This window comes from Aphelocoma coerulescens, chromosome 13 (assembly GCF_041296385.1).
Source record: "Aphelocoma coerulescens isolate FSJ_1873_10779 chromosome 13, UR_Acoe_1.0, whole genome shotgun sequence".
Taxonomy (NCBI): Eukaryota; Metazoa; Chordata; class Aves; order Passeriformes; family Corvidae; genus Aphelocoma; species Aphelocoma coerulescens.
This window is the reverse complement of record NC_091027.1, coordinates 5,467,178-5,493,402: the sequence shown is the minus strand read 5'-3', so window position 1 is coordinate 5,493,402 and position 26,225 is coordinate 5,467,178. Positions and strand designations below refer to the sequence as shown.

At 43.6% G+C, this 26,225-nt stretch overlaps 2 protein-coding genes across 4 annotated transcripts; one reads left to right on the top strand and one right to left on the bottom strand.

Moving 5' to 3' along the window:
* Window positions 1-170: 170 nt before the first annotated feature.
* CNOT8 (CCR4-NOT transcription complex subunit 8) lies at window positions 171-8,115 on the top strand. Of its 2 annotated transcripts, none has more exons than XM_069028646.1 (7): window positions 171-310; window positions 1,578-1,777; window positions 3,029-3,222; window positions 4,676-4,837; window positions 5,592-5,736; window positions 6,384-6,494; window positions 6,803-8,115. In XM_069028646.1, the coding sequence occupies exons 2-7, from the start codon at window positions 1,661-1,663 to the stop codon at window positions 6,950-6,952; spliced, it is 879 nt and encodes a 292-aa protein (XP_068884747.1). In that variant the 5' UTR covers window positions 171-310; window positions 1,578-1,660; the 3' UTR covers window positions 6,953-8,115. The 2 variants fall into 2 exon arrangements, with proteins under 2 accessions (XP_068884747.1, XP_068884746.1); XM_069028645.1 differs by having other exon boundaries at window positions 1,575-1,777.
* Window positions 8,116-9,055: 940 nt separating this feature from the next.
* On the bottom strand, window positions 9,056-26,164 carry GEMIN5 (gem nuclear organelle associated protein 5). Of its 2 annotated transcripts, none has more exons than XM_069028642.1 (28): window positions 25,996-26,164; window positions 25,652-25,806; window positions 24,972-25,153; window positions 24,494-24,645; window positions 24,145-24,273; window positions 23,847-23,979; window positions 23,300-23,459; window positions 22,486-22,698; window positions 21,709-21,794; window positions 21,134-21,228; window positions 20,292-20,428; window positions 19,030-19,103; window positions 18,451-18,632; window positions 18,205-18,344; window positions 17,611-17,782; window positions 17,160-17,387; window positions 16,552-16,665; window positions 16,228-16,356; window positions 15,816-15,911; window positions 15,405-15,542; window positions 14,902-15,049; window positions 14,669-14,788; window positions 13,577-13,787; window positions 12,760-13,017; window positions 11,939-12,101; window positions 10,761-11,334; window positions 10,232-10,328; window positions 9,056-9,661 (listed from the first exon to the last, which is right to left on the bottom strand). In XM_069028642.1, exons 1-28 carry the CDS (start codon window positions 26,162-26,164, stop codon window positions 9,506-9,508), a joined length of 4,611 nt encoding a protein of 1,536 aa, XP_068884743.1. In that variant the 3' UTR covers window positions 9,056-9,505. The 2 variants fall into 2 exon arrangements, with proteins under 2 accessions (XP_068884743.1, XP_068884744.1); XM_069028643.1 differs by having other exon boundaries at window positions 24,145-24,276; window positions 25,996-26,151.
* Window positions 26,165-26,225: the final 61 nt, after the last annotated feature.

Genomic DNA, 26,225 nt, shown 5'->3' with positions numbered 1-26,225 from the left:
CCGTTTGCAGCGCGGGGAGCCCGGGCGAGCCCATTAGCGGCACTGCGGGGGGGCGGGAGGAGGAGAATCACGAGTCATGTGCCCGGAGCCGGACACATGCGCAGTACGGGCACCACGGCCACGCGCAGTAACGGCCCCTCCCCGTCCCGTCCCGTCGCGCGCGCCGCCAGCACCGCCGTCTCTCGCTCTGTCTCGCGAGAGCCAAAGCGGCGCGAGACCCGGAAGCGCCGCCCCTCGCGGCGGGGGGGACTCGGAGCCATCGCGGCTGCGCGGGGCGAGAGCGGCGCGTCCCGGCCGAGGCTGCCGGGAGGTACCGGGGAGTGGGACGGGCGGGCAGGCACCGGGACAGCCAGCGGGACAGCCACCGGGGCAGGCACTGAGGGGCTGGGGATGGGGCGGGGACAGCGGCCCTTCCGCTTCCCGGCCGCGATGAACCGTGTCCGGCCGCCCCCAGGCTGTGAGGGGGGCCCTGAGGTGACCCCGGGCCGCGCCGGGCTGTGGCGGTGCGTTCGGTCCCTCCGGGTAACTGGTGGCGCAGGGCCCGGCCGTGGGCTGGGCTGGAGCTCCCTTGCAGGGGCCTGGGAGCGGTTCGCCGGTGTTACTGCGGGAAGTGGGCGCCAGCCGGGGCTCGTCCGGGCTGTAGCACTTGGGACACTGCCGGTGGTTTCAGCTGAAACACCCCCGGTGCGGTGTGTCTCGAGTTAATGTCAGAGAACCATAAAATCCCGGAATGGGGCAGGTTAGACGGGACCACAGTGGATCACCTGGTCCAAGCTCCGTGCTCGAGCAGGGTCATCCCCGAGCATATAGCACAAGATTGTGTCCAGACGGTTCTGGAATGTCTCCATTGAGGCAGACTCCTAAACCTTTCTGGGCAGTCCGTTCCCGGTCGCTGCACAGTTTTTGGTCATGTTCTTCCTCATGTTCAGGGTTTCCCCTGAAACTTTGTGTGCATCAGTTTCTGCCCATTATCTCTTGTCCTATTGTTTGGCATCACCAAGATGAGCCTGGCACCCCCCCCCCCCTTTAGGTATTCATAGACATTGAAACTCGTGCCAGTGAGGGTTCTCTCTAAAGCGTTCTGTTACTGTGTTTAAACAATTGTCTTCATCATAGAATCAGAGAGTGGTTTGGATTGGAGGAGGCCTTCAAGATCATCTTATTCCACCCCCCTGCTGTGGGCAGGGACACCTTCCACTAGACCAGGTTGCTCAGAGCTCCATCCAGCCTGGCCCTCAGCACTTCCAGGGATGGAGCAGTAGCTGAGGATTAAAGATGGGCATTCATTGCCTGTGCATCTTGTGCCCGAAGTTTCAAAGCTTATGCCAGGAAAAGGAAGATAGGGATAATGATTCTTTATATAAATAACTGGACTGTTGACTGTGCATCTGCTCTTATATTGTGAACAAATGCTCTAGATTTCATTCAGCATGTTTACAGAAAGTGATCAAGAAAGAACTTGGTGTAAGCTTTAAATGGGTTATTTGAAGGTGGATGTGTGGCTGACTCCTACAGAGCATTTATTCACATGTCACTTCCTTCACTTAAAGCATTATTTATTTATCTCTTTACAGCAGCACACTGATAAGATTGCACAGCTTGCGATTCTACGCTGTCATTTGAGGTCAGCATCAGCTGCCTTTCTTCTGGTCCCTGCAAGATGCCAGCAGCCCTTGCAGAGAACAGCCAGGTTATCTGTGAAGTATGGGCCAACAACCTGGAGGAAGAAATGAGGAAAATTCGGGAGATTGTTCTGAGTTACAGCTACATTGCCATGGTAAATGTTTTATACTTGACCTAATTGCCTTAGTCAAGGGATTTTTTTGGGTTGGGGGCAAAGTTGATTCTTGAGTGAGAAAGTGAACCTACCCCCAGTCAAACTGAACTAGAAGAGGTGAAAAAATAAAAAGCTGTTCAGTAGCTTTCCAGAATTTAATACAAACATACAATGCTGAATATGGGTTGATTGAAAGAAGGGGAAGAGGGAGACCAACTTAAAAACATGAGTTTATTTAATATTTACCTATTCATTGTGTATTACTTTGTGCAACAGGAAAATGAAACAAGTCACAATTGGGTTTAAATCCCTATTTTTCCACTGGTGTGTTTGTCCTGTGTACATGTTTCTCCATTTGGCTATGGAAGATGCCGTGGGACTGGAGGTCAAAAGGCCTGCAAGTGACTGCTAGCCAGCTGGGCTGCCTCCCTTTTAATGAGTGCTTATGTTGATTCTTAGGGAAGAAAAGTATTCTGGCTATAGATAAGACAGTATTCAGAAAGCTTTGTTTAAGAAGAGCATAATTTCCCCCAGGTGGGAGGAATCTCCTCCTGCTCTTACAAGTCTGTATCTGCTTGGCAGCACCCAGTGTGTTAGATAAACAACTGGTTTTAGCTGTGATACTGTAAGTTCTGTCAGTTTTGCTTAGGAACACTGAAACTCAAGCTAGGTAAAGTCCTTATTAAAAGTGTGGCATAAAGACAGGTGCCTCTGCAGAGTGTGTAGGATTTTGGTGTCAATTTCAGCTTTGGAAGTGAGTATGATTTTTTTGTTAACATTTGTCAATGGGAAATTAACTTTCTTGCTTCTTTATAATCTCACTGAAAGTGTGCTTAGGACCTGCTTTAGTGGCTGTGCTGTAAGAGTGGACAGAAATACCTCTTGGGCAAGGAAGAGATTGTGTCAGGTGCACAACACTGTGTTCGTTGTGAAAGATTTTGTGTATAGTCAGTAGAAACTAAGTGACCTAATCTGAGGGTAAAAATAGTGTGGCAGGTTGGTTTTCAGTAAAGACAGCAGACAATCACTGGCTAAGTAAGAGGCTTTTCATCTAATAGATGGTTTTTCATCTAATAGATGGCTGCTGTTGTTAAGATGTGTTTTGACTGACAGTAGTTTTTGTTAATGTAGGCATTGACTGTTCCTCAGAAGCCGTGAAGGTTTTCACTGTCTGGACTATCCTCCTAACAGAATGCTAATAATGACTCCTAATAGAATCCATGGTGAAATCAATTTTCCCTTCTCTCCCAGGACACGGAGTTTCCCGGAGTTGTTGTCAGGCCGATCGGTGAATTCCGCAGCTCCATAGATTATCAGTACCAGCTCCTGCGCTGTAACGTTGACCTGCTGAAAATTATCCAGCTGGGCCTGACTTTCACAAATGAGAAAGGGGAATATCCTTCTGGCATTAATACCTGGCAGTTCAACTTCAAATTCAACCTTACGTGAGTCTTTGAGCTAGGGAATAATTTCCTGTTCCCTTCTGCTGGAGTGATGCTTTCCTTTGGTGAATACCAGTGTCCATGTGTTCCTCATTGCTGGCTGATTCTGAGTAATAATTTAGATTCCAATACAGATTATGTGGGAACCTATTTTGGAGTGCCAGGAGTTAACAATGGTCCTGGAGTTCAAAGCTGTGCTAAAATTCTATCCTTATTACCCTTTCTCCTGATAATTTTATGTGCCTTTTTTTTCTGGAACAATGTTTGAAACTTCATATATATATATATATATGTATATATATATATATATACACATATATATACACACTCCATCTCTTTCTGCTAAAAATAAATGGATGTGCTGGTCTCATCAAAAAGAAAAAGACCTCTTTACAGATCCATGCTTAAGTTGGTGTAATCATCACATCTGTTCAGGAGAATGAGTGTGGCCATTAAATGGAGTGTGGCCATTAAATGGAGTGTGGCCATTAAATGGAGTGTGGCCATTCTTGTCTCCTTCATACTGTAATATTCTGGGTTGCAGCTGAAACAAGTTTCATTATCCCTTCCCCTGTAATTATAAAGATAAACTCAGCATAATTACCACTAGAGCTGTCTGGAAATAAAGAAAAGGTTTATCTGGCAAAACCACACATGTAGAGGAAATCAATCTATTTTTATGCAACTCTCATTGGAAAGCATTACAAAAATTTGTAGCTACTATGTGCAGATCATCCAGTTCTTGAACCCAAAAGTTTCACTATTTACTCCACAAATTAGTGAGCTTCTTAAAAGTATAGAAATCAGAGTGAGGTGGTTTTTGCTGTATAATCATTTCATTAAATGAGTTATCATATTGATAGAACTTTGCTCTGTGTGTTTCCTCCCTCTCAAATGACACAAACCAGTAAAGAAGTCAGGTTCCTGCTCAGCTCTCCACCGAGCACATCATTCTTGTCCTCCTCCCTGAGTCAAGGATGATGCAATTCTGTTTACTCCCAGAGATGGAAGTGGAGGTGCTGATGAGGTGGTACCTGCTGTGGAGTGAAATGGAAAAATGTAGACAGGAATGATGCTCAGTGCTTCAGAGTTGCACATCTTCCCATTTGGGAAAACTCCCCTTTTCTCTGGGCCCTCATGTGTGGTGCTTCCCTTCGCCTTGCAGAAGCGACATTGTTCAAAACTCTCCGCTTCAGTCCTATGGAGGTGGAATCTTTGGAATTTGCACTAGCAATGGAATTGTTAACTAGTTGTGATCACAGCTTGTTATGGATGTAGGTGGCTGCTGTAGTGGTATTAAAACTGAGTCAGTTTGAATTTTCTATAGAGATAGAGTGGAACCCATAGGTATCCTACTGCTTAGTCCAATTCTTGACATACAGTGTGGGGAGAATTTTTCTAAAATGAGCTTGTCTTGGCAGCACCCTGAGTGCAAACCTGCTTTTTTTCCCTTCAGGGAAGACATGTACTCTCAGGATTCCATAGACCTCCTTGCCAGCTCTGGGCTGCAGTTCCAGAAGCATGAAGAAGAAGGGATCGATACCCTGCATTTTGCTGAGTTGCTGATGACATCTGGGGTTGTTCTCAGTGACAGTGTGAAATGGCTGTCCTTCCACAGGTGGGTCCAGGATGGTCACTGACCCTGTTAAATCTCTTCTTAATTCTCTGCATTTTCCATGGAAATTGACAGATTTTAAGGAGAAAAATTAGCAGTCCTGTAGTTCTTAAAATAAACATCAAGATACAAAGGCCAAGTTTAAGAAGTAAGGACACTTCATAGTCTGACTTTCTGACTGCTTGCGAATCCTTTTGCTGTTACAGTCTCCCTCTCTTGAAGAAGCTACTAACAAGTTGAAATGTGATTTCTACACTTAGTAAATGCATTGTAAAGTAAGGATTTTGTTTCTTTTTCGTTCCAGTGTTGGTGGTGCTCTGAACTTCCATCTGTGTGGTTAAGACATCTTTCTTGTAGCATTTCAACCAACTTGATTCGGAAGCCTCTGGTCCTTGATACTATCAGAAATGAAAGGACTTGGCACCACCTCCTTCTCCCTCAACAGATACTTGCAGGGTTTCCTGCTTTTCTGTATTGCCCTTAGCTGCAGAAATGTACAGAGTTGGGAAGAAATGTATATCCTTCCCAATGGCTTAGCTATTGGGCTAGTGAAGGCACTTGGGGAGCATCCCAAAATCCTACACTGACATAGAAAATCAGGATGTGTTCTGGCTGGGATCTAGAATTTTATGAATGTCAGAAAATGTTAAGGCTTGAAAGGCACAGCAAGTAAAATGCTATTGAAAAAGGAGATACAGTACTGATTGGGTTATAGGTGCTGCCTGCTTACCTGGTTTCTCTATGGTTTTGTTTTCAGTGGTTATGACTTTGGCTACATGGTGAAGTTGTTGACAGATTCCAGGTTACCAGAAGAGGAACATGAATTTTTCCATATCTTAAATCTTTTCTTCCCATCTATCTATGATGTGAAGTACTTAATGAAGAGCTGCAAAAACCTCAAGGTACTTGTATCTCCCCAGCACGCAGGTGATGGGCATCAACACTGTAAATGTACAGGAATACAAGTGGCAGAACTCCTGCAGATGTTGTCTTAGAACTGGAATGTGTATAAAAGCCAGTAGTGACACAGAAGCACCTGAGACACAGTTTGTGTCTAATGGATGCTGCCCTCCCCAGTTTCAGACTTACCAAGTGTTTATTATAAAGGGGACGTTGCCACAGCCTTCTGGTTTGTGTATCAGAGGCTAATTATAATTCAGTGTATTTATGCTTCCTATGCAAGGCTATTTCTTTTACATGAAATACTCTGTGACTTGATTAACTGGTAAGAGGGTTGAAGGTAATTTATCTACTGAATCACAGCCTTGAGTAAAGGGAGGGAAAGGCCCAGCATGTGTAACCTATGAATGTACCCACAGTTATCTCAAGTATCTGCAACAGGAAAGGAAGGCACCTAAATTTCCAAAGAGTTATTTATGGACTCTTGAACACCAATTCCCACTGTGTTTTGCTCACAGCTGGAGTGTGTGTACTGCTGGGATCTGCATTAGTTCATCACAGCCTGTTTGCCCTCATGTTTTGGAGAAATGTGGCAATTTTGGCAAGAGATGGATCTTCCAAAATAAAATCTCTTCTGTTCTCTTTGCAGGGTGGCCTTCAGGAAGTGGCAGATCAGCTGGATTTGCAGCGAATTGGACGACAACACCAGGCAGGATCAGACTCTCTTCTCACAGGAATGGCATTCTTCAGAATGAAAGAGGTACTGCAGTGTTCCTCCTCCTCCACTTCCTATCCATAAATGTCAACATGTACAACGTGGTGTTTGTTTTGGTTTGGGATTTTTGAGCCTTGTGGCCATTACACTTCAAACTGTCAGGAATAGGAATTGCTGATAACTGGCACAGACTTGTTCTGTTTACTTACCTTTCATGTACTTACTTTAATTTACACACTCCATCTTGGAGGTGGCTGATTTAAGTGAGCTGTTAATTAACACTGGAAGTTTTCTGATTTAGAGGCACAATTAAACAATACCTGTTTATCTTATTTTTTTTTTTTAATCTGCAGTTATTTTTTGAGGATACAATTGATGATGCAAAGTATTGTGGACGACTGTATGGCCTTGGCACAGGAGTGGCTCAGAAACAAAATGAAGATGTGGACTCAGCCCAAGAGAAAATGAGCATTTTGGCCATTATCAACAACATGCACCCGTGATGAGCGGTGCCCCTCAGCAGAACATGTTTACCATATTGGCAGCTGCTGTCCTCAACCATTTTCCCTAAACAGTGTCTCAAACAAAAAGCATCTCTGGTGCACAGGCTGCACCAAGCCTGCAGTTTTGATGAAGAGCTGCATTTTCCTTTGAAACCCAGAAGAGTTGACTGAATTCCTAATGCCAGCATTTCTGGTTTGCCATATTTTTAATACCAAGGGCAAAGGACAGAATCTACTGTGTATACCTCTGTTTTTTTCCTCTTTATACTGTACAGAATCTGCAAGGAAGATTTACCAGTAGTATACTGGGTAGAGCTATGGGTTGGGAAATGCAGTGAAAATGGACACAGACATGCACACAAATTTGCAATTCGTGTTTTATAAAGCTTATTTTAAAACTTCTGCATGTTGTGAGGGTGACAGCTTCACCTCATGTGTTGCTTATTTTATCTCTCTCTGTGGAAATTGCTCCCTTTGATCACTGCAGAAGTTTGGGAACGGATGACATTAAAAATGATCCTTGCAGCTAAAAATACTCAGAGATTTGCTTTAACAACAGAGGGAATGGAGAATAATGGAGCTGTTTTGATCAGCACTCCTTAGTTTCTAATTCTCTATGTTACAGGTTTGACCCATACTAAGCCTCAGCTTTGTTCTTACGGGTATTAAGGAACTGTTCTGGAAATACATTCAGAGGCCCACAAGTTCACCTTTGACAGGGGATTGGACTAATACTCTGACTTCAGTTTTCTTCAACTTAAACCTACAACTTTTATTCTTCTCCTGCAACACAACTAGGTCAGCAGATGGAAAAATATTTGTTCCTCTTCTCCCCCCTGCCTCTCCAGTCCCTAATTTTATGGTATGCTTAACAGATAAAACAGCTGTGTCTTTTCATTATAATCACCTGAAAAGTAGTTAAGAGGATGAAGAACTTGGGATTCTGACTTTGAAAAACATTCTATAATATTTTTTTTCAACAGCTCTGTAATGACATTTCTTAAAAGAACAAACCCTTTTGGACATGTCAAACTTAAAAATTTTTAAGACTGGCATTTTGAACAAACTTAATCCACTATTAAAAGTTGAGGTTTAGAGCTGGTATTTGAAATGTTTGTAAAGACTAGTTTTTATTTTTTGTAAAATAAATTTTTTTAAACCAGGCTTTGTTTCGGATTTTCCATCAAGCACTAAAATTTCCAGTTGAGGCTTTGGAATCTGAATTTGGGAGATACATGCTTAAAGATGCTCAAGTTTGTTTCTTTTACTGTTTATGATGTGCTACTGGGGTAGTTCTTAGTAAAATGTCTTTTGAGCTTATTGTACAGTAGCTGAGGAAAGCTGAGCTGAAGTGCTCTGCAGAGTTGTATTCTCTCCCTGCTATCTCTCAGCACACAGTATAGTGCAGTATTCCTGTAGTGCAGGGTGGCCACTGAAAGGGACAAACTTGTGTGTGAAGTTTTCCTGCTCCACCTAAACTCCAGTGGCTCCTGCTGTAAGTGCAGGAAGGCAGTTTGGTTAAGCACTGGCTCCCCCGCCTGGTTTTCAGGTGCTTCGTACAGAATTTAGCAAATTCAAATTGGTAGCAACACTTTTCTGATTAACACATCTACAGCAGGATCTTGTTTCAGTCTAACCCCTGGCTTTCACCTGCTGCTCTTGAAGTTGTTCTCAGGCTTTACTCAGCTTGAAGCAGGAAATCTGTCAGGATAAAGTCTGCATTTTGGCTGGAAGAATCTGGAATGGTTTTTGATCTAAAAAATCCATCACTCCTCCTTTTAAACACTCTTAAACAATAATCTTTACTTGAAATTTTCTAAATTCATGATGCGCACTCCCCCATCAACTTTTTTTGCTGCATTTAAAACCCTGCCTCTAAAAATGACTAAGACAGATGCTGTGTTCAATAACACTTATGCAGCCTTGTGTTTTTAATGGGAAAAGTTACTTTTTCTAACAAGCCACACAAAGTGTTTAAGTAAGCTGCAAGACTGGTCAAAATACTGCATGGTCAAGACTGCAAAATCCAGGATTGGTTTTTGGCACTGTGTAAAACAGCACTGTTCTAGAGAACTAATTTCTGTACATCAAATTTAATACCAATTCAGGGTGGTAGAAGACTTTATTTAAAGGAGAGAAAATAAACTCACAATGCTTAAAGAACAATACTGGCCTAAGGGTCAGTTTGCTTACAGAAACCATTGATTTTCCTGAGGGCAGCTCACTCTTCCTCCTCTGCTGAAAGACTATACAGCTGCTCAAAACTTTTCTCTTGCATGTAAATAGCAAGAGCTTTCATTAGCATAATGTCCAACAAATAAAAAACTATACAAAAGTCCATTATAACAGTTCAAGCCCACACTCTACTGCTTTTCAAATTTCTAACAGTCTCCTTAAATAGTATCAGTGGATGAGCACAAGTGGATGTGTATAAATCTGACATTTTGTATCAGTACCAGCCACAGCCATCAAAAGAAGCCTTCACTTGAAGAAAGAACAGCCTTGGTGTTAAGCAGCTGGAGGCAGCTCAAGGGAGACAGTTTGGTCTCCATGTCATGTCAAGAAGCTCCTGCCAGCCCTTTTGTAAATCCCAGCACTACCGTGTTTCCTAAGGAGAGCGAGAGCCTCTTCCTGCAGCTCAGAAGGACACTGGGATCCAAGGTGAAGGAGTACAAGGCAGCACTCCAGCACGTCAGGGAAGGGGAAGACCTGCAAAAAAAGGAACATGAGGTGATGTCTAGAGTTTGTATTACAGTTGTTCCAGATAATCAGGCAGCTCTCTAAAGACACTGCTTTGTAGCATCCTCAGAACAGTCAGGAGTGAGATGCATTTTGTCCTCACATTTATCCAGGTTTGCCTCCTCTTGCCCAGTCACCATGGTGACATGTTTTCAAGCATGTGGTATGTACTGTCTACAGCTCCTAATCTATAAAGGCCATTTTATAGCTTAAAGTTTTGATTTCATTGTTTATAAATTCTTTTTTTCATATATAAGTAGCAAGGGATTACTCTTAAAATGCATGGGATGATCCATACAGGACATCTCATTGAGTTCTCCCACACAGGAGCTTTAATTATGCTTTCCGACTGCACGGGGAAAATTATGCTTGAAAGAAAAATACCACCCTGATGCCATGTGTCAGTTCTCTCTCAAAACTGCCACAGGATCACAAGGAACATCACTGTTCCTTTCTGAACAAAAAGGATTCTGTGATGAGGCTGCCCTTACAGAATGACTGTCTTTTTTCAGAACTGCAATGGCTCTTCTGAAAACTTACCTTTAAATTGTCTGGGAATTCAGCTAATTTCTGCTTTGCTTTCAGAAGCTGCTTTGTGAGCTCAGGGAGTGTAATCGGTTGCTTTACTTCATCTTTGCTGTCAAGAGAAGAGCAGGAGTCATGAGTAACTGTTTTGTTAGTTGCCTGTGTAGCCTCCCTCCTGGACAAGGAGCACAGGAGAGAACTGGCCAAGTGTTTTATGCTCAAGCTTGTTCTTGCCAAAGTCCCAAATCAATGTTCAACAAAGAAACAGAACTCTTAGGTCATGCTTAGCCTTTTCATTATCCTCCCTCTTTCAAGCTGCCCTGTTTATTCACTGTAACAACACCTCATGCATCACAAAACTGTTCAGCTGAGTTTATGCACACGGTGGTTCACCCCAAGGGAAATGCAAGATTTCTGAGCTGTATATTCAAGTGCCCCTGGGTGATGAGATGGAGGTTAGAGCTAGTCTAAACAAGAAATTTCCTGCACAAACACACAAACAAGCAGCACTTTTTAATCCACTCATTTATGTGCTGAATCTTACCAATTCATCTGGTTGCTGTCAGAGCATGGTTTGTCTGATTCAGTCTCTGAACTCTGTTCCAGGTTGCTTCCCTGCGTGTTTCCATTTGTGTTTTCCTGGAGATTGTCCCTCTGCTGCTGATGCTGCCGGATCATTTCTGCTAAAGTCTCCTGGACCTCAGCTATGTCTCTCTGGGTGTTCTGCAAGGCAGCCATCTCTTCTGAAAGGAGCACTTGGCAACCTTTCAGTTTTGACTGTCTGTCTACCACATCAGTCGAGTCAGTTCCTGAGTCACTTTGTGTCTCACACTTATGAATGTCAGTTGTACTGCAGAGGTTTTCACCCATCTCAGCTGCAGTTTGAACCGTTTCCTCAGGGGATGGGTCACCTGAAACACAACTCTTCTCAGGAGCTGTCTGCTCACTGGGACACAGCACAGGACCCAACACAGCCTTCTGCAGGCCAAGGCAGTCTTTGGGTGGGTTCCACCACAGGTCATAGAGCAGTCTGTAAGCCACGAAGCCCTCCAAACTCCTGCAGGCATCCATGCTCTGAGAATTTGTGCTGTCCAGTTTGTGTCTCAGGTCATCACAGCCTAATAATGAGAAAAGGATTACAAATAGTTCATAGAACTTTCCAAAGACAAAGAGCAGATCTGGTAAATGAACCAGGAAACCCTGGAAACCCCAATCAGGGATTTACTCAGATGCTGGCAGAGCAGTACACTAAGTATGAAAGCAAAAACATCTTTGGCATCTTTGTGAACACAATACTCTATTCTATCTAAAGTGTTCTCATCAGCTACAGCAAATTTCCTTGATCCCAAGCTGCAAAACACAAGACTCACATAATCAAGAGCCACAGACTAAATACACTGCATACTCTAAAGAGAATGGAGGACAGGTTGGAGTATGTGTAGCTATGAAATGAACACAGCATTCTAATGTTCCCCATCTCCCTCACAGAAGAGAATTCACTCAAGTTTCCTACATCACTCACACCAGGTGGACATAGCTGAGCTTCCTTCCACAGTCAGGAATTTTCATCGCCCAGTGGCCTTTTCACTAGCCAAATTCCACACATATGCGTATGTCTTGCTGATCCCAAACATTATTTAGCCTAGGAACATTAATGGACACAGCTGTGTTGGCAAGGAAGAGCCCTGTCAGTGCCAGCAGAAGAGACACAAGGACACTTACCCTCAGGAAGGATGATACTGCAAATCTCCTGCATCAGAGTGAAATTCCCAGCATCAAAACTGCGGGTCACAGCTCCAAGAATATTTTTCACTGCCTCATCCCATGTACCCAAGTGACAGCTCAGGGCTGCAAGGGCCAGGTCATGGGAGATATGGAAAAGCACCTACAGGAAGCACCAGAGAGCACAGTTAAAAGTTATACTGCAAACTGTGAGCTTATGACCATCATGGAAGAGCCCAGGAGCACATGACTTGACCAAAAGCAATTTTAATGACAATGCAATTTACACAGTCTCCTTCATGCAGGAGATAGAGCATTTCTACATCACTTTGAGCTGCAAAATCAGCCACTGTGCTTGCCTATGTCCTGCCAAGCAGATGAGAAGCGGGAGCAGTGACTCACTGTGGTCACACAGAGGAGCTGCAGGAGCACTGGTCTATGGACAGACCTTGGAAACACCAGGATTTTTGACAACAAGCAGCCCTGCCTCCCTAACAGTCCACTACAAACCCCCGAATCAGTGCTGAGACTACTCAGCTCTGTCAGTCATTCCCAGCCAGCACATCTCAGTGACCTCAGGCTGACTCCCAACACCCTATGTCAGTTCTTACCTTGCACACAAACAAATGCAGAAACTAACTGGTGGCTACACAAAGCTGTCCCAGCTGCTGATCATCTCTCTCCCAGTCTATAACCCCATGCTGCAGCAGGGTGCAGACATCAGTTCCCTGGGAATGGCTGGTGCAACACCACAAAGTGGCTGGGTTTAATGCCTATGCCACAGTAAGGCTTCATGCCTGCACAGATCTAAATCCATTTACCTGCTTTGGGTGTGTGTTGCTGGTTGAAGGAGGATGCTCAATCCTGCACAGCTGCTCCTGTGCACATGTGGCTCGTTCAGTGGTGTCCATGCCCAGCACATTCTGCCACACTTCTGCCACCATGTCAAAAAACGAGGCCTCTCTGTTCAGCTCCCAGTTGTGGTAACAGGGGGGCACGGGGCTCTTTCGCTCACAGGGATTCCTTTCACTGAGGCACCTGCAGAGCAGTTCGTTCAGGCAGAAAACAAGGCTTTGTCCCTTTGACAAGGAGGAAAAAAACCAAATCACTGAGCTGTTGCAACAAGAAAAACAATCCCTTACTGACCACAGCAGGTAGAGTGACTTAAGAACATCATGGCTGGTAGCAGCTTCTTGGTGACAGAGCCTAAGGGAAGTCAGACGGGAACGTCAGAGCAAGCCAAGGTAGCCACCTGCTTCTGAGTCCACAAGAGATTTCAAATTCAAACCTCCAGCAGCTGGACTTAGAGTTGGCTCATTTGTTCCTTTAATGTCAACAGCAAATGCTTTACCTCTTTCTTCTCATGATCAGTATTACACTTAAAAATGAATCCCACTTTCTCAACCACCTCTCATGTAACTAAGAAACAGAGCCTACATACCACCCCACCACGGCCCTCTGCAAAGGTGCACGCTTTTCCACAGGGTCATTGCAATATACTCCCAGAAAAATATTTTGAGGTAAAACCAGCTCAAAGGACCACTTGTGGACTATTCAGGTATGGGAAGTGGTGCCAAGCTAAGTTAATCTAGAGAGAGACAACACTGAAGAAGGTGGAAAGGAAAGGACCAGACTCACAAATAAAGTTTTATGTTGCTGAAGGACTTCCTGAGCTCCCACCCAGTTCCTGGATAACAGCAGGTCTTGGGCACATCTCAAAGACAAAGTTGCTGACAACTCCTCCTCCCCAGATATCAGAGCAAGCTCAGCAGCAGTTTTAAGGGATGTCACATCCCCCTTTTTTGACAACACTTTAACCGCATCATAGGGTGAGGAAGCCCCCAGATAACTGAAAAAGATAAAAACAAAAACAAATTGATTGGTACTAAAATAGTTTTTAAATTGTGTTGCAACACAGTATCACAAATATGCAAATGAAGATGATTGTGGATTTTCCACAGGTTCTCAGAGCTCTCACCACTTTTTCTTATCAAAGTTTACTATAGACATATGGTGAACAATCTGATGCAAAGCTACCAAGGGGAAGTCACACAGCCTTAAAGTCAGGGACTGAAATTTCTGGTGGTCTGCATACCACACATGGCTTGGATGAGCAATAAAACGAAACAGATTCAATAGACAAAGGTTATATGCAGCTGTTTTCCCTACTGCATTTGTCTGGGTTTCATGCAAATCCTTTCACAACTGTGATTACCCACAAAAATGCCAGAACTGAAATCAGCATCAAGCAGAGGACACTACTCCAGCCAAAATATTTCAAGTGGTATTAGTAATTTTGGTAGTCACAAAGGATAAACACTCCAGTTGGAGCAGGATAACCCAATGACCAGGATATTGGCTGAGGCTTCAAGAAACTCAAGATGAACTGCTGCACTGCAGGTTTCCAGTGGAAAGGTTGAAAATTTCACATAGTTTTTTTGTAGACAACCTAATCTTAGTCTTGCTAGACTAGTTTTCAAAAATCTTCCAGTAATGTCTGTGGAAAGAGATGGCTCTACTGTAATATGACATTTGGATCTTTTGCTCTGAACTGCTCTCTGGAGCTTCTTTTCCCACCTATATTAGAGGAAATTTAGTGAGATCAGGCTCAGAAAGCACCTTATACAACCAGTGACTGGACCAGTTAACAGATCTCAACTGCTACAAACCCAAGAACTTTCTTTGTTTTAGGCATGGAACCAACTCTGTCTTCCCCCCAGTAACACTCACCATTTGGCAGCCATGGAATAATGACCATCTTTCTCTAGCAGAGCTGCCCAGCTGGTGTAGAGATCCTTCAGAATTGGATCTTCTGGACGCAGCCTGGCCTTAGCCATTACAATCGCTTCCCTAATGCACGTAAGGGGAACCAGACAGAAAAGTTAAATCTGTGTGCAAAGAGTGAACCAAAATGTCAAATCCACCCCACAAGAAAACCAAGATAAACATAAATATACAGCAACCTGTAAAAACTGTTCACTTTCAGGAGTTCAATAGCCTCATAGACTTTATGGATGGACAGGAGATGGGAGGCAGCCTTCACGTATTGCTCCTGGAAACACAGCTGCTTGGCAAAGGCTTCCACTGTCCAAACCCAGGCCTGGTATCCAGCTGTAAAAGAGAAGGCAACACCATTGGAGACAGTTTTATAACTGGAAGAATTCCTGTGGGATACCATCACTTGTTTCTTCACTATGTACCTCTTCTCTGCCCCAAAGTAGTTTCTTATTTCTTAACCATCCTAACACGAGTCAATGAAGTGGGGCAAAATTAGGCCTTGAACATGACTGCAGGACTTCACTGCCAGTAAAATAACTTACAAGGATATTTAAACCAGCAGCAAGCTGTAAGGAATGCTAATCATATTACAAAGAACCAATTCTTGAGCTTCTGTCCAGAACCACCAGAATGAGGGGACCTTTGGCAGCCAATTCCACCAGCTTATGTGATGCAAGAGCGAACATACCCATGGGTGACATGGCTACGAGCTGGTCTGTCAGCTCCCCCCTCTCAGCAGCTGCCTGGAGAACACCCTTCAAGTCTCCTTTCCATAGCATGAGCTGCTGGAAGAGCTCTGCGTGCCCATTCTCCAAGTGGTGCTTTCCTGTTGGAAGCAAACACACTTCCCATCAGCATGAGTGCAACAGCATCGTTTGTCACAGCTTGGCAGAAGTGAAATAACTCAAACTTAAGGTATGGCAGGTTTGCATCTGAAAGATGCAAAAACTATCTGGGAAAAAGATGTATCTTCTTCTCACACAGAACTGCATTCTTAATCCTAGACTGTAATCCACAGTAAGGAAAACTCAAGCATTTTTCCCAGTTTGTTTTCTACTTGAATACAAGTTAGAGTGGACACACTCTTTATGCCACTTACCTTCCATATCAATCATCTTGTGCAGAGAATCCCTGTCTGTGAACAGCCCCAAGTGGATGCAATCCTTGAGGTCAGGGGACACATCTTCATTATTATCTAAACCAGATAAGAAGAATGAATATTTAGGATTTAATACAAAACTGGGAACTGGAATGTGCCAAGTCACTGTACCACTCAACTGTTGGCAAGTACTTCTGTTTTCTACTTTCTTTCCTGTATAGCAGATTTAACAATTTGCTGGTCAACACTCAGTACTTAGATATAAGTTTGATACCACAACTAGTCACACTCTTTGATAAAGGTGAGGATTTAAGAAAAATAATGTCCTGTGGTTGAAGTCAAGTCCCTGGACACTTATTCTGAGTACTTGAGAGCACCTACCCTCTCGGTATTTCAAGTTTTATACTGATACCTTTAGTTTTCAGACATGCAGCCAGCTTCAAGCAGTCCTGATGCAATTCATCTTTTGATCTGTGATCCATTAATGTGCTGAAGGGCAGAATAGAACGAGGCTTCTTCTTCTTCAGAGAGGCATCAGGAGCTGAAAAATCAGACACATTTTAGTCACTGCTGCTGCAGTTGCAGCAGAGCTTCTCAACATATTTTAAAAGCACCCTCTTCTTTCTCTGGCATTTATTTGGTGTCACATTAAGAAGAGAAGCTCCAGCCAAACAAGTCCAGAATGGGGAACTCTGCCTTGATACAGGACTGTAAAAAATCCCTGAAACATACTAACCTGGCTTCTCTTTAGGTGGATCCTTTTTCACAGGAGCAGCTTTCTGGGTCACAAAAGGCTTTGGTGAGCTGAATGAAGAATAATCACATGCAGATGAAGATGTATCCCTGGACACTGTGGAGTCAAGTGATTTAAAAAAGGAAAAGCAATGAATGGAAATGCCCACAGAATAATTCACATATTCACATTCTGGTACACTAATTTTGAAACATACAGAAACCAAGCTTTGCTTTGCCATAGAACTTAACAGCTTTTTAAGGAAAGGAAACATCAAGAAAACAGAGAACTGTCAGAAGGCTAAATGAGATGTCAAGAGACACCAATGAAGATCCACCAGTATTATAAGATTTATCACTGCTGATCAAAAATGACACTGTTTCAAGCCAAACATGGTAACTCTGTTCATTAGGCCAGAATCTTGTTATCTAAAGATAACTACCCCCAAACTACTTTGGGAAATTACAAAAGGCATTCCAGAGCCTTTTTCCTTCAAGTGGACAATTTCAATAAAACCATACAATGAGAAAATCTGCATGAAAATTAAACTTGGTGATGCTCTGAGGGCTGAACAGTCTGGAAACATTGAACTAAGATGATTTGATTATTACCAGTCACAGAGACTTTATCAGCCAACTCTGCCTCCTGAGCTTCTTTTTCTCCTTCATGGTCTGACACTCCATTTTCCTCCAGCAATATTTCCTTCATGCTGTCATCTCCATTCATGGCATCATTTGCATCCTGCTTGCCTGGACTCTTGCCTGTTGGCTTTTTCTTCTTCTTGGCTTTGACTTTTGGCTGCATACTTCTTTTCTTCTCTAATTCTACACTCTTTTTGCCTGTAAAAGGTGGCAATTTTAGTGAATTAGATGCCTGCATCTCAAGATCAACACTTACCCAAGTAAGGATAAAACTCAACTTAAACCTAGACACAGTTTATTCCTGAAGAGGAAGCAGATTTGGAATTCAGCACAAGAACTTGCATAATTTCAACAAGGCAACCCTCCATTTCTTAGCTCCAACATCACCTTCAGGAAAGGTCTTCTGTTTGAATACACTCACCCTGAGGAGGCCGTGTATGTTCCTGCTTGGAGATGTGCCACTTGTGAACAGAAAAATCATCTGCTCCTGTATAAACACAATCTGAATCCACTGGTGACCACTGGACACTCAGCAGGCGGCCCTGGTGCCCTCGGTAGTTGCAGAGTGGCTCTTCCTTCATCACATCCCACACCTTGGCAACAAGACAGAAATCCACTTACTCAGAAAGTCTCTTCTTCACCTAATACTCCGCAATTTCTCATGATTTGCACACGCAGGAACTTCTCTTTTGGGATTTTGCAGGGGTATTTCAAATATCAACATGCAAATGGAGAAAATGTAGGGCTTCCTTTGCTTGCACTGATACAGCTGCACAATGTCTTTTTTTTTCTAAGGACCCAAAAGTGCTAATATGAAAACCTTAATGACTGGACTTAAAAATCAATTCACAAATCACAAAATAATCTGCATATCAGGTATCCAGAACCAGCAGATGGTTACCAAAGGTAAATTTGCAGTACTTCAAAAGTTTATCTCACAAAAACAAGTTTTGCTCTTTAGTCAGCCGTGGAATGGATGATTTGAAATACAATTCTGAGATGCTTTGGACAATACCTGTGCAGTGCCATCATAGCAAGCAGACACCAATCTTCCCTCATGGTGGGGGCTCCAAGAAAGACTTGTGATTTTAGCTGTGTGCCCAGCCAGAGTTCGAAAAGGCTCCGTTATTGTTAAAGGACTTTCTAAAGAGTTCTCTGAAAGAAAAAAGAAAATTATTAAGTATGGCCAGAAAGACAAAACAGAAATAAACCAAAAAAAAAAAAGATGCCAAGACTTGGGATATAATCTGCACACTGTTACCTACAACACTCTTCAGATTATGCACATAAATGGTGGCATTGATGGAGCCTGAAGCTATCAGGTAACTCAGCTCTGGCTGGGTCCCGTGCTCATGGTGCCAACGAATGGCATTGATCAGCTTGTGATGCTGCTGGATAGTGCAGAGCAGCTTCAAGTTTGGTGCCTGAAATATTTCAATTGAGCTGAAATATAAGAACAACAGTGTAAGAATTCCAGTAGTTGGAGAAAATGGAAAAACTTTTTTGTTATCTTGCATGAGCAGAATTGGAGCACGTGAATTAGAGTCACTGAGTTTGTGCTTTCTGGATTCAACTCAAACCCTGGTTTCACAGATCAGAAAAAGTGCATTTCAACCATGAGTGGATCCTTGAAAAAGAATTTAATGTGATAATGAGGATCCTCCATGCCAAGAGCAGGTACAACAAATAACAGCAGGGAATGCTGAATTATGATGATTCAAATACATCAGCAGTGGAAGAACAGATACAAACCAGGGCAACAAAAAGTGCTTTTGCTTCACCACAGTGACTCCAGTCAAGATCAGCACAGACACCACCTTAACCTACAAATGGAACATACCCATCCTCATTGCCAAGAGCCAGGAGTTTGCCATCTGGTTTCCAGCTGATCTCTGTACGTGCAGGCAGCTTGTGCTGCAGAAAGAAGACACAATTATTGCCAAAACCTCTTAAATCTCTCTCATATACATTCAACAGAACAAGGCTGGCAACTGGACAGAGCTGCAATTAGTCTGCAAAATGGAAATCATAGAAGTGTCCATTGCTTTTGTAACCGTGACATAAACCTGAGCAATTAAGACTGAAAGAACTGATGCAAGAACCAATAATTGTTTTATCAGTTCTGGAAAATATTTTGAAGTTTTGTCTGGATTCGAGTAAGACCTGGAGGTTTCATCTCCTTACACTCCTTGGAAAGCACCAGACACTGCAACCAAATTCTATCACATTTCAAAAGAAACCAAAGTTTACTTGTAATTATCCCTATTCATTCTAATTCAGACAAAAAGTACCTAAAATTTACAATTTAGATGCCTAAATATGATCATTTCAATGCCTGTGACATTACTCTCTTAACTCCCAGCGAGTCTTCACTCAAGAAGAAGACAAAACCCAGCTGATACAAATCAATACCCTTTGACTAACTTCAGCTGACTTCAAAGAACTGAACATCCAACCCACTCCACTTATTTTATACTTTCAACTAGGAAATGACTGATCACACTTGAGAAGATACTCAGTGATCACCAACCACTCTGCACTGGCTGCAGTATAAATGGAAACAGCCTTCTGCAAAATCATGATTGTTTTTAATGACAAATTTGTCTTAAAAGGTTCATGGTTGAAGCAAGGGAACTAAAGGAATTGAGGTAAATAACTTATGCATGCCCACCACGTGGTGAAAGCTAGGACATGATTCAGGTTATCACTTCAAGTGCTTTGGAGCTGGAAAGCTCTGTATGAACCTACTACTTTAAGCAGCCACACACAGCTTTAAAACCAAACTCTATCCTCCAATTTACCTTTCCCAGTTAAACAAATTATAGTCTAGAAAATTAAGCAACTGATGCCAGAAAAAGATGTGCCATGTTGACACTGGGAGAAAAAAAATACCAACCACCCTCTTCAGACACAAATATATGAACTGTTTAAATAGTTTGAGTCAGCCAGTGTCTCTGAAGTTCATCTGTGGAGACTGAGGGGTTCAAGTTTTTTGTTTCAGAGACATCACAAAGGCAAAATCAGAAACTTACAACTACAAGGCCATGGAAACTCTGGCATGGTTACTATGAATCCATAAAACCCCCTCAAATTCATACTCACTTTGATTGAATTGGTGTCTCGGATGACTTTGTTGATGTCATTTGCTTCTCCATTAAGCTTCCAGGGATTGTGTTGAAAAACAATTCCTTCTCCAGCACAACTGTATAAAGTTACAGAGGGCTGTTCACTTTCTTCTCCTATCCAACAGAGAAAAAGAGCTAATTATACTCTGTTCTTCATCAGTCTTCACAGAACTAATCCCTCCCACTATAAATCAAAACATTATTTCAAAAAGCAATATACATCTGTCTGTGTGTATATATATATATATATATATATATATATATATATATATATACACACAATACACAGCTTCAAAAAGCAGTATCCATCTGGCCTGCAGTCCAGCAGCAGGAAATTCTCACAGTACAACCCTCTGAAAGGAGCTCTCATTTCTACCAACAGATCCCTCATAGCACAATCACTGCAAACACTAAAGTTTCCTTTAAATTTTGGTCCTTAAAAGAAAAAAAAAATCCAAGTTGTGTGAGAAGAGCTGAAGTTCAAATGGCAGAAGCTCTGGAAGGCGTATTTGATCTGATACAATTGCTGCAGGAAGCCTGTGAAGTTCCTGGTCTGTACCACCCTGAAGCAAGCCCAGAGGTGTGGAGCACTACTCTCACCTATTTCCTGAAGGTACCATGATTCACAAACTACAGGAGTTTGTACCCTTGCAAAACTGTTACCAGTTCCTCAAGCAGAACACATTCTTAGCTGCTCTAAAGGATTGCCACCAAGCAAATGGGGCTCCTTCTCCCAAGAAGGGAGGGAATAGCAGCTTCATGGCATCCCTGTGCTCTGCACGGGCGTTTTATTTTGCCACAAGGTGTTGGAAGACTCACCTGAAGTCAGAGGAGGAGTTGGAGGCCCCCAGGCTAATGTGTACACAGTCTTCTTGTGGTAAGTACTGGAGATCTGAGGTGGCTTATTCTTAGCACTGGGCAGGAAGATAAGGAAGCAGGGGCAGTCACATTTCAGCAAATAGAAATTAAAAAAAGATAGAATCAAAGCAACATACTTGAGACACCAGGTGCTTTAATATTCTAAAGCCATGGCTCAACCAAGCTTTCTTTAACATCTGCTGTAGGACACTACTAAAATTGTAACCCAACTGTGCTGGTGACCTTCTCCTCCTTGCTGCTCCTCCTTCCCTGAAAATGTCTTTCTGGATAAAGTCTTCCTGAACTGATGTCCTCCCACAGGTGATCTCAGGTCATGCAATTTTAACTTATGGCAAGTTTACCACAGAAGCTCAGAGATATAATGCAGATGAAAAAATCCAACTGCTCGACTAATTTTAATTAAATCCTACTCATCTAACAGCAAAGGTATCTCTCAGGAAAGACCACACCACACCCCTGTATGGTAACACACCAGCAGGATCTGACACTAATGAATCTGAAAGCTGTTTTTTTACCTGCTGGACAAGGTGTCAAATATGCCAACTTTTCCATCATCTGTTCCAAAAGCCAAGGAGCCTTCCTTAGTTGGATGCCAGGATAACTGTGAGAAAAATAGAAAGAGACACATAATGGCCTAAGTTACAAACACTTTATTGCTAAACAATAAACAAAAGGAAAATGCAGAAACTGATGAGGAAGGACCATGCCCTACACCCACCCTTCCAACCACAGCCACTTGATTTGATCACTCTGCTCCGAGTATCAAAGGCTCTCCCCCTTCCATTTTTGATAGGATAAGACGAAAGGGACTAAAATCATTAAAATGCTATTTAATACCTACATTACAAAACAGAAATAGCTACCAGCTATTTTACCAGGCAGTAACTTTTGAGCAACCACTGGTTAAACTCCAGCTGAAGAGACCTGTGTTGATTGTACTGGTTTTTGTATCTGTCAAACTTCCTAGCACAGCAAGGGTAACCACAGATGAAGCAAGGAAGAATCATGAAGGAGGATAAAAGTGAAAAAGTAACATAACAGCCAGCTGGACTTCAGCTTATTTCCACTAGATGTAAATGCAAGCTTCTAGGATTGTAAATAGGTCTAAAAATTTGTTGCCAGATTCTAAAATGTATTGTATACAGAAAGAATTGAGTATAAAATGAACAACTTGGCTTTATCTCGTTTTAGTTGGGAAAGACCTTCAGAGAGAGAGAGAAAAACATACTTGAAAAAAATTCAGTGAAAAGAAGAGATAAGGGGGAAAAAACAGGAATCCAAAGCACACTTACTGCTGTAACCTTGGACTTTATGCTTTGCCAGAAGGTTTTAACATCATAAATATTGTTCATGGACAAAGTATTCCACACACGGATCATGCTGTCTCCAACCCCAATGGCAAGACAGCCTGTGTCCACAGGGGAGAAGGCAAGGCTGTAGACAAATCCTCCAAGGGAGGGCATGGTCCAGCTGCAATCCAGAGTTGATAGATCCCAGCATTTCACCTGAAGAACATTTAAGGAACAAGGAATGGTCAAATACAGAGTGACTGATAGGACAAGAAAGAACAAAGCAGAAGTGCAATGAAGAATCAAAGGGTCGAGTGCAAGGCTTGACAGGATGTGATCCCAGAGGATTCCATGTCACAGACAGGGCTGCAGTAGCTGCAAGACTGGAATGGACACAGTGAATACATTTTACTAAGTTGCTCTTCCAATTTCAGAACAGGAGACAACTCTGCTGCCTGTAAAATCCCAAAGATTGCAAAAAAACCCCATTAAAAAAATAGATGCATTAGTTTGTACAATTAAATGATTTTAAGAAGGAAAACCAGGCCTTTTAAAAGGGAAACATAGAGGAAATGAAGTGGAAAACACCTTTCATTAAACATGTAGTCCAGAACATCATAAACATTCACTCCACCATGGTAAGAAGTTGAGCTTATAAACTAACAGAAACATATACAACCTGTGCTCAGAACAAATGTTATAAATTGCTGCAATTAACCCACTTCAAGAGAAAAACTGTGGCCCTAAAAGGGTTACTCTCACTCCCTCAAACTGCATAGTACAGGCATTTGTATGTTAATTTTTAAATGGTTCTTACATCTCTGTCCATTGAAATGGAAAAAAGGAGCTCTTTGTCTTGGTGTTTCACAGAACTGAGATTGAACACAATTCGGGAGTGGTTTTGTCCTTCTGAAGATCCCAAAAGAGTCCACTTGCGTTTGCCAGGCTGGGTCAAATTCCACAGGAGCAGTTCTCCTCTGCAAAATTGAAATTAAATTCTTCACTTCAGAAGAACAACACAGGCTCTTTACAGACTATATCACAAATATCCTACAAGTCAGGAGTAACAGAGCTCTGCAGACATCCAATGCCTGTACAAAGCTACACGCACAAACACCACCTGAAAACTGACATTTTTTCCCAGTAGATGGGCATAAACTACAATTAGTCCTATTAGCAGTCATTACTCAGATTCTTGGACAAATTATGGGACAAACAGTAATTTTCTCAAAGTCTGAACTCTTGGCCTGTTTTCTGCTGTTACACTGGAAAGGAAGGAGTTGTCTTCTATTCAGCACTTCCTTCAGTATCAACAAATGAATGCAGCTGCTGCTGGTCCCCAGGCTGCTGAGTGCCCCACTTACCCAAAGCCACTGGACACAATCTCAGTGGGATGGCCAGCAGGCCAGTGCACAGTCAGCCAAATGCGCTCCTTGACCGCCGGATCCACGGCTCCACCTCTCCTCTTGGTGGGTGGCAGCTTCAGAGTCATCACACCTGCAGAACCAAGAGGGATCACTGGACCTCACACATCAAAAATCTCACACAGACAGAGGAGTTCTGTGAATCTGCAGCTTGAAGTACATTCCCCATGCTTTAAGCACGCCAAGGCTGCAGTTCAAGAGCTGTTCCACACCTTGTTACTGTTTATATCTTACTTACTCCTGCCTCTGGTACAGCTCCATATTCGTATGGTTTGATCCTTGCTTCCAGAGGCCAGGTAACAACCTTTCTTCGTGGCTGTGTCCTGTGTCAGCTCCCCATTTGGAACCTTGCCTTCCTCTGAAGGAGCTGCTGAATACCATTGAAACCATGTTATTATGCTTTCAAATTCAAAGCTTTATAAAAATGAGCTGAATATTAGCTTGATTTGTATCAGAACATATTTTCTGATATTGAACTTATCAGTTGCTTAGCTACTTACTAGCCTTCTGTAAGGAATTCAGTCCTCTAGAAGGACATTTACATGAACTAAAAACGACTCCACAAACTGTTAATCATGTCTACATACCCTGGAGCTCATCCTGCCAAGCAGATAACCTTTCTTCCCCAGGCACAGGGCACCAGGCCAGGCAATGTATTTCATCCTCGTGGCCTCTCAGCCGGTGCACAACTTCTCTCTTCCTGCTGATATCAATTACAACCACCATGCCATCCTTGTAGCTGAAAGCAGAGATTTAAACAAATGAAGAGATTCTTGGATGCTTGTGGAATAATATCTGAGGTGATTTACAAGCTCTTTCCAGGTCACTATCACCCTATCACAGAGAAGACAACCTGTACCATTATGCTGTTACAGATTTCTTTGCCTTTGCAGGTTTACCACATCTAGATGTTATTTCTAATTTGTTTTACTCCAAAAGTAAAAGAACAGCCACCAAGACCTCTTAAAGTTAGTCTTTCAACCATGTAGCAAAACCTCCCAATAAATTCTTGCATAAGAAGAGCGGAAAACAAAACATAACGAATATTTACTAATGAGCATTTACCCAATGGCCACCAGGTTTTCATGATGAGGAGAACAGGTGAGGCAGAAAACTGTCCGAGGCTCTGGGAAGAACTGCTGGCTGTCACTTCTGTTGTGCCAGTAACAAACAATGACACCTTTCTCATCACCAGACACAATCAGATCTTTCACAAGAGGTGACCAATGCAGCGCCGAGATTGAGTTCTGAAAAAAAAGGATTGAAAACGTTTAAAGCTGGCTTACTACTATCTAGCCTAGGATAACAGGCAGATAATAATCAGTGAGCACTCCCCAGCACCAGTTCTGTTTGTTCCTGAGTTCTTTTAGGATGGATGTAGCTGCTGATGGGGAATCCTGAGCCACAGTAACTTCTTCAAATATACATTCAGTCTGTCCTGAGGGCAACAGTAACTTGCTGAGATCATTTTAAGCGAGCTGGGTTAAGCGGCAATGAGTCCAAACCACGAGCACGCTGGTTCACTGCGGCTTTGATGGTGACCAGCAGCTCATTAAGGTGATGATGCAACAGCGCTGCAGGCTAAGGACAAAGAGCCGGCCAGCAGAGTCCAACGGATTCAATTCCACCGGGCTTGAAATTCACGTTCGGGCAAAGCAGCCTCACCGTGCCTTGTGTGCGAGCCCTAAAACACCGCACCCCCGCCCGCGAGTCCCCCCCGGCCTCGCCGTGCCCGGCGGTCGCACCTGGTGCAGGCTGTACTCCAGCACCGGCGACAGCGTCCCGGTGTCCCACACTTTGACGCTTCCGTCGTCGGAGCTGCTGGCGCACAGGCTGCTCTGCCCGGGGCAGGGGCAAAAGGCGAACCCGGAGATCCTGTCCGTGTGCCCGATGAGCTCCCCTGCAGCGACAGCGAGAAATCGTCACGGGACACCCGGAGCCTTCCCACACCTCCCGGATCCCGAAATCCCGGGGCTCCCGCCGCCGCCTGCCATGTGCTCTCCCTGGGCTCCCGGTGGCGGGGAGGCCCCACACGTCCCCGCTGTACAGCGCGGGGGACCAGGGACGCGAGGGAAGGTTGTGACGGTACCGTAAAACGCGGGCGCGGCGGCGGCGACATCCAGAAGGCAGACGCGGTGCCTCGCCGCGAAGCCGAAGAGGCGGCCGTCGCTGCTGGCGTCGCTGCAGCGGCTGCTGTACCAGTTGGGGGAGGCGGGCAGCGCCCGCACCCCCATCCCCGTCCCGGTCCCCGCCGCCATCGCCCCGGGTCCCCCCGCGCCGCCCCACGTGCCCCGGGCGTTGCCGCCGAGCGCCGCGCAC

Coding starts and splice junctions, on each gene's coding strand:
- CNOT8 (XM_069028646.1), top strand. CDS start 1,661: ATGCCAGCAGCCCTTGCAGAGAACAGCCAGGTTATCTGTGAAGTATGG. Junction 1,778..3,028: donor GTTACAGCTACATTGCCATG/GTAAATGTTTTA, acceptor CTTCTCTCCCAG/GACACGGAGTTTCCCGGAGT. Junction 3,223..4,675: donor AACTTCAAATTCAACCTTAC/GTGAGTCTTTGA, acceptor TTTTCCCTTCAG/GGAAGACATGTACTCTCAGG.
- GEMIN5 (XM_069028642.1), bottom strand. CDS start 26,164: ATGGCGGCGGGGACCGGGACGGGGATGGGGGTGCGGGCGCTGCCCGCC. Junction 23,460..23,846: donor ATTGTGTCCAGTGGCTTTGG/GTAAGTGGGGCA, acceptor TCAATTTTGCAG/AGGAGAACTGCTCCTGTGGA. Junction 9,662..10,231: donor AATTCCCAGACAATTTAAAG/GTAAGTTTTCAG, acceptor CTTTTTTTGCAG/GTCTTCCCCTTCCCTGACGT.